Source organism: Poecilia latipinna, unplaced genomic scaffold (assembly GCF_001443285.1).
Source record: "Poecilia latipinna isolate Pla-1442-1.1 unplaced genomic scaffold, P_latipinna-1.0 Scaffold43, whole genome shotgun sequence".
In the NCBI taxonomy this organism is placed as follows: Eukaryota; Metazoa; Chordata; class Actinopteri; order Cyprinodontiformes; family Poeciliidae; genus Poecilia; species Poecilia latipinna.
This window is the reverse complement of record NW_015112659.1, coordinates 606,837-618,103: the sequence shown is the minus strand read 5'-3', so window position 1 is coordinate 618,103 and position 11,267 is coordinate 606,837. Positions and strand designations below refer to the sequence as shown.

The 11,267-nt window shown below is 39.1% G+C and overlaps 1 protein-coding gene across 7 annotated transcripts in view; it reads left to right on the top strand.

The window, feature by feature from the left end:
* The window catches only part of esrrb (estrogen-related receptor beta), a 61,894-nt gene that overhangs the window by 27,626 nt on the left and 23,001 nt on the right, over positions 1 to 11,267 (top strand). For 5 of the 7 annotated variants that reach the window (XM_015049162.1, XM_015049141.1, XM_015049147.1 and 2 more), the window contains one exon: positions 4,872 to 4,997. In XM_015049162.1, coding sequence (XP_014904648.1) covers positions 4,872 to 4,997 — 126 coding nt within the window. The remainder of the gene's footprint in view (positions 1 to 4,871; positions 4,998 to 11,267) is intronic. The other 2 variants (XM_015049171.1, XM_015049133.1) reach the window with 1 other exon arrangement.

Genomic DNA, 11,267 nt, shown 5'->3' with positions numbered 1-11,267 from the left:
TGGGGGGGGGCGAGAGAGGGAGGTGAAAGCCTTCTGAAATGATAAAAGAAACACACACAGGATTGCTGGAGGAAAAACAGAGGCAGTAAAACGCACATTGTAGAGCCCTTGAAAGAAAGAGAGGGTGCTGTTGATGAGAACTGATTAATTAAAGGAATAACGAGGCAGTCAAGGGTGGAGTGTGAGACGGCCCACTCCTAATGAGAGGAAAACAAAGGAGCTGTCTTTCGCGGGCCTTTATTACATTTCTTCGATAAGACTCGGGGCAAACATGATAAGTTAATGTTAAGCATGTACATGACAGCTTCTCCATCACCTTGTGCTCACCTTGTGATATACCTCTTAGCAAATTAAAAATTTCTTAGTGGCTATCGCAGTTATATTTTGAATTATTTGCCAGACTTATGCTCTTATTCTCTGCCATCCCTCTCCTTCTGGCTGCGTCTTCAGCTGTTGCCCCTTTCTTTCAACAACAGCCGATGGCAAATCCATCTTCTGTCACCTATTCATATAGTGAAAGGCCCCTTGAACTTATACGTAGGGATAGTTGCATTACTCAAGGCCAGGCTCAAATTAATGTCAACCTTTATCTCCATCCATCCCAGAAATATCTCTGTTCTCATTGCTCCACTTATTGCCCCCCCATCTCCCAGCCTCACGTGCTCCACCAATCAAAAACATAAATGCCTTATTGAAACGTGTTTTCTTCCCATTTTGAACCCAAGTGTAAAATTGCTTGAAAACCAACTGAACTCGGTGGCCCTCTTTTATGTGAAGTAATAGACCTTGACAGTAAGCCTGTAAAAGTCAGTTTAGATTTTGATGAGAAATACCTGCCATTTTACTGTAATTTACTTACAAGACCTGACTTTCCCCCTCTGTGCCCTGGCATGGGTCCTGAAAAGCCATAAAATAGATTGAGACAGATACTTATCAAGAGAGAAAAAAGGAGGGAAATCTTTTTTTTTTTTTTTTCTCCCGCCTTCACCCTGTAATGTTATTGGTAACTAAACTATAACCTCTGTGAAAACAGATAAACCTGGGCATGACCTTTTTGGGTTAATGCTTGATCTAAGTGAGCTTCATTTGTGGAGGGGAAACTTTTCTTCCTGTTACCGCCACCCCTTTTCTGGGAATATCTATGAATATCTTTCATTTAAGATAAAAATAAAAGTTGTGCGGTTGCCTACAAACACCTGTGCTTCTTTCAGCAATCATGTTTTTTTTTTTTTTTTTTTAAGTTTCCATCTAATACTTTTACTTTTACTTAATGAAAGCTTAAGTAGAAGTTACTTTTTACTTCTTCTTGAGGGCAGTGGTGGTTATGGCCCGGTGAAACTGTCATGGGTGTCCCTTGTTTTCACTTCTGAAAAGTGGCAACCTTAAGGACTTGCAAGAAGATGCCAAAAATATTTTATCTACTTTAAAAAAGTGCCGTTTGTTAACTAGAGGTTAACTCAGACGAGTCAAATTGTTTACTTGAAATATTTCTTGGATTTCACTAGGAAAGGTTTAAAACAAGTGAAAATGATTAATGTGCTGCAGAAAGCTGTATGCTTTATTTGACTTTATCATGTCAAGTTAAAAATATAAACACAATTAATTATGTTTCCCCACTTCATACCCATAAATTTAACATTTGATTTATTGCATTAGTTCAGTTCCTTGCACTCCTTACACTCATGTTACGAGCATATTAATAACTAATTTAAGGCCTGATAAGTTGAAGGTTATTTTAGGTTATGTTGTGGCTTCACTGAGACAGTTTGTGTAGTGACACCCAAACGCTCCGCGCTCTAAAAATAAATCAAACACAGACGCGAAGAATTAGTTAATCCACTCTTCACTCTGCAGTGAGAGATCCGAATCCCCCTCTGAGCAGAACATCAGATGAGAAAGAAGCTCAGCAGGACAGGTGGACACAGCAGCGTGTTTGTTTTTGTTTCTGTGGCATTAAAAAGGCCTTGCTTGGCCACTAGGTGTGAAAATACACACCCTTACATTGTGTTTGGCCAATAAAACTGACCTAAGACACACATGGATGTGTTTGTTTTAATATAAATGATTAATTTATTTTATTAACTTGAAAATGTACTGATTGGGTAGTGTATATAGAGAAGCACAAAAGACCAAAGTATGAAGTCCCTCCAGGACGGCACTGATTGTCTCCTCCCGCCTTGTGGGAAATGAATTGGATTATGATGGTGTGTTCTGCTATGACAACAGAGAAAAACAGACTGAGGAAACGCAATCAGAGCTCATCAGCCGCCTCTCTCACACCTTTATTTACCCCAACCCCAAAGAGATGATGGGAATTAGCATAATGATTTCTAACCCAGATAAAAAGAGGAATTTCTAATTATTTGTAACATCTTGGGACCCTCCTCCTGATCTGTCCAATAATGTTAACATAATTGCATAAGTTGTCAAAGGGTGTTGAAGGGCTAGCGGAGGAACGCTGGTGGAATATTACACAATTTCCTTACAGAAATGTAGAGTAAGGGTCAGAGGAGCTGATAGATGTTGAGATGCAGTCCAAATGTATGTTTGAGAATCAAAGTGCAACTCCAGTTTAAAAAATTACAAAAGTAAAGTTTATAAAAATGTCAATGTCAGAAGCTTTAAAGCTTAAAAGTGCACTTAGGACAAGAAGATGATTCAAATTCCTATTCTTGAAGCAACTATTACACTGAAACCCACTATTGAAAGCCCCCAGAATACAATAAAATGTAGGGAGACGCACAGAGATGGAGTCATTGCCTTACATATCCTGCCCTTTCTGTTACTAGTGCTAGAGCAGGGCAGGCTCTTTTATTGTGGAGCAATGAAACTCTTTCTCAAGATGCTGCAGCTGAATAATGCATAAGGACTCTTGGCTGCACACTATGTAAATAGTCAACAATAGCAACAGTGGTAACAACAGGTTTGGGTCTGCAGGAGTATTATGTAAAGTGGTCAGGGGCAGTGTGTCTGGCTCTCTAGCCTGCTATTGAGGCAGAAGCAGAGCCTATGTGAGCACAAGGGGGGGCGGGGGCGCACACTGGGGCCTGGAGGGGACATGTACAGAATTAATGAGGCCAATTTAGTGTAGAACCGGGGCGGCATCTACTGAACGGTCCTTAAGGACCGTTGTAGCTTTACCCCTCTCCCTACCCATGCACTTTAGCTCCTCCTCTCCTTGTCCTTTGGTCGTCAGTCCTGGAAGGTACACACTAAAAAAAAAAAAAAAAAACACCTGAGCTGCCTGGCCGCTAGGTAGGAGGTGGTATGATATTCCCTCATGATAATCTTGAGTAAAAATACCAATTATAGACAAAAATCTAGAACAGAAAGATAGTACCTGATCAAAATACTTTTCTTTAAAACATTAAAGCAACTTTTCCTACAGCTGCTAAATGAAGAAAATGTTATAAATGTTTCTGTGTCTTTTGAGCTATATACTTGCTCTTCTCCACACATACAGATTAAAGACCTACTAAATATAAACATATTTTTCAAATGCTTATACTGGAGAATATAAAATATTTTTGTCGCTCTGCTCCACACAGAGTAACACAACAACAAGAAGCCGGTGGTATAATCAGGCTATTAGCTTAGGTAGCCAGCCTCCTGTCAGTAATAGTTTCCTTTTCTGTAGTTGTCTGATGTTGTATCGCAATCAGTTTGTAGAAAGGTAAATAATTCTTTGGGTCATAAACTTGTCTAACAGACAGAACATTTTTACTAATTTAAGAAATTTAAATAGACTCAGAATCAACATGTACAACACTATAATAGTGAGTATTAAATGTCTACATTTTCACTGTTTTATTATTCTAATGACTTCCTATTTCAAACCAGGGCTCAGTCTGACTAGCTATTAGCCTTCCACCACTTTAGATTTCTTCACCTTTATAGAAACTCAATGCAACATGACATATACCTTCACAGATTCTCACTTTAAAATATTAAAACTACACAAACGTCACTCTCATACACGTCGCTGGTGCTCCTTTCTGTCACATGTTATCTATGCCACACATGTGCACTACTGCTACTCAAGTATTGCAGCAACTCCCCAATCCTAACATTACATGATCTCATGTAAGTGCAATAGCTTCTCTTATCCTCTCACCTCAGAATGCTTGATGCTTAAAACCAAAAGTGAAACTAATGGCATGACCTACTTTCTGATTAATTGTGCTTACCCTCATCTGACCACTTGGGGCATTGCTAAAACATTGAAACATTATCTCCTTCAACATGGAAATTATAGCAAAATAGCAAGTTACCCTGTACTGACAGAGTTTAATACTCTGAATTCTACACCCTTCATCCAAACTCACACATTATTATAACCAGAAACACATGAGCAGCGAAACACATTCTTCATGGACATTGTAGGACTTAATGCACCATCAAATATGATACATGTCCACATGTTTAGACTTGCTTAATGCATTTTCCAGTATACCAGCACACATGGTAAGATCAGAGTCTTTACTTTCCACATCTTTAGTTGTAGCTTTTTTTTTGCCAAATTTATTACAGTGTGTAACAAAATGTGGGGGAGGGGAAGCATTAAACTGTGGTCCATACAGCTGAAGGAAACTGGTCACTCTGGCAATCTCTCAGGCATCTCAATAAGAGGAGTTTTAAGCGTACAAGTATGATTTTTTTAAAAAAAAAAAAAAAAAAAAAAAGCTTATGTGAACTTTTTAAACTCTTTGCATACTTTTGATACCAGCAACTGTTTAGATATGACATCTATAGTTTCTTTACTGGCAACCACTATAAATTAATTATATTATTTTTAAAATATATTTTACATCACTCTGTAGCCACATTTGATAATGTTTTGATACTAACTTGCTCCTTTTTATGCTTTCCAGGTAACATAGAATACAGCTGTCCTGCCACAAACGAATGTGAGATCACAAAACGGCGACGCAAATCATGTCAGGCTTGTCGCTTCATGAAATGCCTCAAAGTGGGGATGCTCAAAGAAGGTAAGAAGAGTAAGAACATTTTTTATTAATTTTGCACACATCCATGCAAAACATCTCTTAACATCGCACCCCTCACGTTCAGGATAATTGCTTTGTTACGTCCCTGATTGCTGCGGCAATCACCCCGCTGAGTTTCTCTTGTGCTCCACAACACAGCCCTTTGTCCTGCCTCTTCCTACACAGCAGTAAATAATGTGCAGTTGAGCTGGGGACAGAAATATGCTGAATAGGTTGCTCCTGCCGTCTGAGTAACAGAAATGTAACAGTATTCCACTTGGAAAGGCTCACGCCGGGTCCCTCAGCACACGCTCACCACAGTCTCAGCTCTCCCTGGCATATTGATCCACTAAATGTTTTCCGAACATCTCAGCCCCCTTCCTTGGGGTTTTTTTTTTTTTTTTTTTTTTTTTTAAGTCATGCCACCGGGGAATTCAGTGACAATTAAACATGCTCCAGATGGATTTGTCTGGCCACGGTTTCTCTCCCACTAAATATCACCACTAGCCGAACCCCCCTGAGACCTTCAGCCTTGGCTGCTATTTTAGGGGAGGAACCTCTCTGCTTTCACCGCATTACACATCCTCACCTGGCTGACTTCTTTATTCATTCTCACTGCTTTGTTGGAAGGGAAAATAATACTTCAGAATGAGGTAAAAATACATTCATGTCGATCGTGATTGAAAGTATTTGTATTCATTTTACATTTTTTAATTATTTGTTTGATGTATTCATTTTTTCATGGCAGAAAGAGGACACTGGAAACAACTTCAATGGATTTTCAAATATTTACAACCTTTCTAATATTTGGTGAAAAATAAAAAAAGTCCCTTGGAAAACTGCAGTGAAACTAAGTTTCTGGCTTAAGTCTGACTGGAAATTTATGACTAAATCTTAGAGTTTAATTTTTAAATGCAGTCCGTATTTATCAGTAGATATAAGTGGTAGGAGTATAAATTAGTAACAGTATAGATTGTAACAGTTTAAATTGGTTAGATCTGTCCCAAAGCAAAGCAAAATTTTAGTCTGACTTATGTTTTTTCCAAAACTAGTTTGGTTGCCATCTTTTTGCAACACCACATTGTGTCCTAATTTCTTATAGGACTACAATTGTTACCATCAGAATAAATGAAACTTGTTAACACAGTCTGTCTAGAAAAGTCTAGAAACCCTTCAAGACTGAAGCTGGCGCAAAAATGTAAGCTGCTGGAATGAAAGTGACAGGGTGTTGACCCAAAAACCTGAGCCTTACTCTAAAAACACTTTCAGGTTAGGCTAAAATTTGAAGGTGAAAGATTGAGCTGGAATGGAAGTGGCAGCAGTATGATGTGGGTTTGTTTTGCTCTCATTGGTACTCATACTTTTTGCACAGTGTCTATGGAATAATGCGAGTCAATGCAATCAACCATCCCCTGTTCTATATGCTACACCTTTTATTAATTCACGCCATAAACAAAACTTTTACAGCTTTGTGTTGAAACTGGAACCAAAGTAGAATATTAATTGAATTGTATGCATTAATTAAACTTTATTCAGTTTACATAGCTCTATTGAATTGACTACATATTTTGTATAAAAATTAGATCTGTTTGTCTTTAGATGGCATCTGCTGTGAATTTATGCTTTAGGAATAAACTCTGTTGAAACGGAACAAGCATCACCTGAAAATCATCAGCTAGGCAGCTTTAAACTATGACACAGTTGAATGTTTCAGCAGATTTTATGATTTGTGGTTGGATTGAAGTTAAATGCAGAGAAATCTGTGATCAAACATTGAGTGCTTTGGTATAAAACATAATTAAAACTTACAAAAACGATGCAGGGAGAGGCTGGTTTGGAGATGAACAGTTGAACAAGATGAGCTAATCGGGAGGAAATGTAGTAAAGCTGTGGCTGGGAGAAAGCTGTGAGTCTGAGACAGTGAGAGACGAAGATTCAAACTTGTTTTTAAAATTATTTGAAATTATTTTATCATCAGTCTACTCTGGAAAAAAAATATTCAAATTCACAATTAAATCCCAAACGTAATTTTAACTGTAAATGTTCATTAGCATGACATCTGACAGTTTCTCCACATTATTATGAATTATAATAAAGCATAAATACATATTTTGCTTTATTTATATTACTGTCTAAAATTGCAATGCATATTCATTTTCCCTTCATTTTCATTTTATCAATTAATATTTGTTATTCAAATAAGGTCATGCACATGAAGATTAGATGTAGCAACTTTCTTTGGATTCATTATAATGATGCAAAATCCCAACATCTTTTTTGGACTTTTGTCCAGAAATCACATTTTGAAAAATATTGCACATTCAGTCTATAGTTCTTATTTTATCAAAGGCAGGAATTATATACTAACAAACACTGTATTTATTCACATTTCTAAATAAATGTGATTTTTACCAAGCCAAAGTTGCAAAAATATTGACCACAGCCTATTTTTCCCAGTGGAGATTGAATGATATGGTAAAAAACTATTTGACAAATGTTTTACCTCCTTGCACATACAATTACAATTGATCAATATTGTGTGATATTTGCTAAATGGCATTAAATTACAAATGTATTTGTACTTTTTTTACTGCTGCTCGTCTTGTATCATCCAACACCCAGATTAAAACTTATACTTTTAAATTATCTGCTAAACTCTTAAGTCAAAAGTCCCCTATTTCCTTCCTCCCATTATTCTGCCGTTGGACAGCAGGATTTATAGATGCATATATATTCAGTCAGCGGCCGGATCCAGAGTTGTGGCCCGTATGGATCTGCTGCACAGTAACAGAATCTCCTGGACTGCATGAGGCCAGATAAAGCCTCGGTGCCAGAAAGACAGAGTAATCGCATTACTATCTGATGAAAAATTTATGCCAATATATCATTCTGGAGAATAAGAGACTACAAAAATATGTGGCTGCGGCTATAAATGAATGACCAGTGTCAGGTCAAAGTAAAAAGAGTGTAAAACTCAAATATTCACGCTCCGACTAAGCCCTGGGTTTTAATGCAGTCTTCTGTGAATTCAGCATATTAGCAGAATGAGAACAACTCTCCTCTTTTGCATAGCCCCCCCATCACAAAGCTACAGCTCTCGTCAGAAGGTGATCGAAGATTAACGGGGCAGTTATCTCATAATTTATTGATTTTTCAGCCAGTATTATTGAAAACATTTCCAGTGACTTATGGACAGAGGTGCAGTAGATCTTTTTCTTCAGATCCGTTTTAGGGCTTTAATAGAAACTGAAGGGAAAGAAAAACACACAGCCTGTGTCCGGTGTAAGCTCTCTGAAGCCGTGGGCTCAACACCGTGGCCGGACTCATCATGCGGAGATGACCACTGTTCATGTGACTGAGGATGCCACTTACTTTAATTACTGAAGAAAGGTCACATTGTGTCACCATATGGAAAATATCATCTAAATATATCTCAATAAACTATTCATCCATTTTAAAATAGCAAAGAAGTTTTCGGACAGTAACATAAAGGATATTTCTCGTGTTACATTTGCAGTAGCTGAAGCTATTTTAAATGTTTAACATCTCAAAGTGTATCACGATAAATATGGGGAAAGTGGTCTGCTAAAGATCAGCAGCAAGATTACAGGAATTACAAGAGCCCTGCCCGGACCCCATGTTTAGTCACCGCACTTTCCTTTGACTGTATAAAGGAGGAAGTGATCGATACAAGAATCAAATGTCAGGGGCAACAGGTTTTTTTGCTCTGATCAATGGAAACGGATCAGAGCTTAGAGCAAGAGAGAAGACAAGATAGTATTGAGAGATTACATTGACATCATTCGGTGGCAGTTGCTCTCCTCTTTTCCTTTCGCTGTGTCTCACTTACACATGGAGGATCCGCCACATGCATAGCTGCATGCAGACCAAACGCTGTCGTTATGTAACAATTGCTGAAGCACTTCAGTTCTCTAATTACTTGCCTGGTTTATTGTCTCCATGTGGAAGTGTTGTACGGCCTGGAAAATGCCATGCTTTGCCAAAGTCTTCATACTCTTGACCTTTTTCACATTTTGACATGTTACAATCTCAAACTTTAGTGGAATCTTTGGGTGTTTTTTAGGGTAAACCAACACAAAGTGGAAGATAAGTGAAAGAAAAAGTCTTTCACTTTTCTCCTATCTGAGCTGAGACCGCTGTAGCTCTTCCACAGTTTCCCCCCCCCAACCTTTCCATCTTTCCATCCAAAAGAGCGATGATTCAATGGCCTATGTCAAAAACTACAGCAGAGTGCAAAAGATGTCTCTATGTGCCATTATAGGACAATGAATTGAACCGGGCTCTGCTAGTGCTGTTGCATTAGTTTTTTTGTTAGGATATTTGGATGCACCAATATTCCCTAACAAACTTAAATTCATGCTGAGATTAACACAGCTAGATTCTAATTACTGACTTATTCTGTGCAAATATGGGAATGCAATGGGAGGATTCGGATTATCCTTTGAACAGTGATGGTGATCTCGAAAGACAGGACATTTCTTGTTGCTTAGTTGCAAACAAACTCACACTAATTATATTTGAAAGTTATATAATATTCAAGGGGGAATGAGGGTAAAACAAGAAAAACAAAGTTTTACATCTCTTATTTGAGAACTGAATTTCAATTTAAGTGACAGTTACTCTGAAATTATCCACATCCGCGGATGTTAGCTAAGCTAGGTATTGCGGCTAACCTGCAAATGGACTATCTGGCGACGGTGTCAGTATGGCAGCCTCTGGGGGTCATCAGATGGGGAGGGGGCAATGTGTGACAATTTTCCGCTACCCTCGTTCATCACCACTCCTGATTAAAAATGCTGTGACACACTTGCAAGTATTCGAAGCTGGCAACAGGGGCCCTTTGAAATAGTGCTGACGGCAGTTTAGCGTGGCAGCTTCCTTGAAAGGCAAGGTTCACCATGCCTTGCCATGTGGCCTTCTGATTTTCCCAGCTAAAATAGGGTCTGTCTAAGCCCCCCTTGGCATTGCCAACCATCCCAGACATCCTGACACTTTCCCCAATGGAGAGATGCTCCGAACAGGTGAGGGACTCAAAATAAGGGCCCGTACCATAGCTTGCCACACAAAGTGAGTGAAGACAGGCCCTTTTGAAGGAGTGTGCTTGAAGGGGGATTATTATTGTTTTTGGAGGGAAAGAAGAGCCCTAGGTCAGCTGGCCCCGGCCCCCACCTCGAGGCCTGCGTTAATCCGTGTGCGAATGCCAGCCGCCTTGGCCAAAAGCCCCCTCCACAAGCAGCTTTCTTTGAAGAGATGATACCCGAGCTCACCCGCTGCGACTCTTGCTGCACTGTACTTAAAACAGTAAGAAGACTTTTGCACATTTATATCTCAATTGCTGCTTACCCATGGAGGAAGCACAACAGACCAATCAGTCAGGCTCCTCAAAATCCCTCAAAAATCCACCCTACAGTCTCCAAGTGAATGAATATAAATGTAACAAAACACCTCTGATCACTCCGTCTTCCTTTCTGCTAATATCTGGACAGTAAAATGAGACAGGTTAGAGCCGAGCTTTAATTCCTGTCACCATTTGTTAATTATGGCCTGGACTGTTGTAATTAAAAGAGGCACCCATCCACCCTCCATCGCCGGCTGACACAGCCGCACAGCTCAACTGGCAGAGAGAAACACGGAGATCCGAAGCGCAGTCACCTGGCAGGAGCCCGACTCTGCAGGAGAGCTGAAAGAAACTGTAGAAAGTGGTGACATCACGTTGGACAATGACAGGAGTTTCCCACTGCTCAAATAAAAACTACCTGAGCTACAAATGGACTCTAATAAAAAAAAGGCCACTGCATACTTGTTTGTATGTTGGGGAAAAAGAAAATTTTCATGTCTACTTGGTGTGTGTGCGTGCGCGCGTGTGTGTGGAGGTGGCTTCCCCTATTCTTGCCGGGAAGGATGAATGTCTGTTGGGAAATTGGGGTAATTAGGTTAGTAGGTTGTCACTGTCAGGAAATTGAAAGACAGTCCTAATCAGATTTGTGTTTCTAGGGAATCAAATAATTTATATAAGAAAATGAAATATACAGTTACACTGCATTGAAAAAGTATTCAGACAACTCATAGCTGTTAATTTGAATCAAAGTGATGCATGGTTTTTAAAATAAAAAGCTGAAAGGTTTAGGGTGGCCAAAGATGAAGGAGCACAGCAGATGGATCAGGGAGAAAGTTATGGGGAAGACTTTAGATCTGAAAAAAAAATATGCAAAGCTTTGCGGATCTGACTGAGAACATTTCAGTCCATTAACATAACAACAG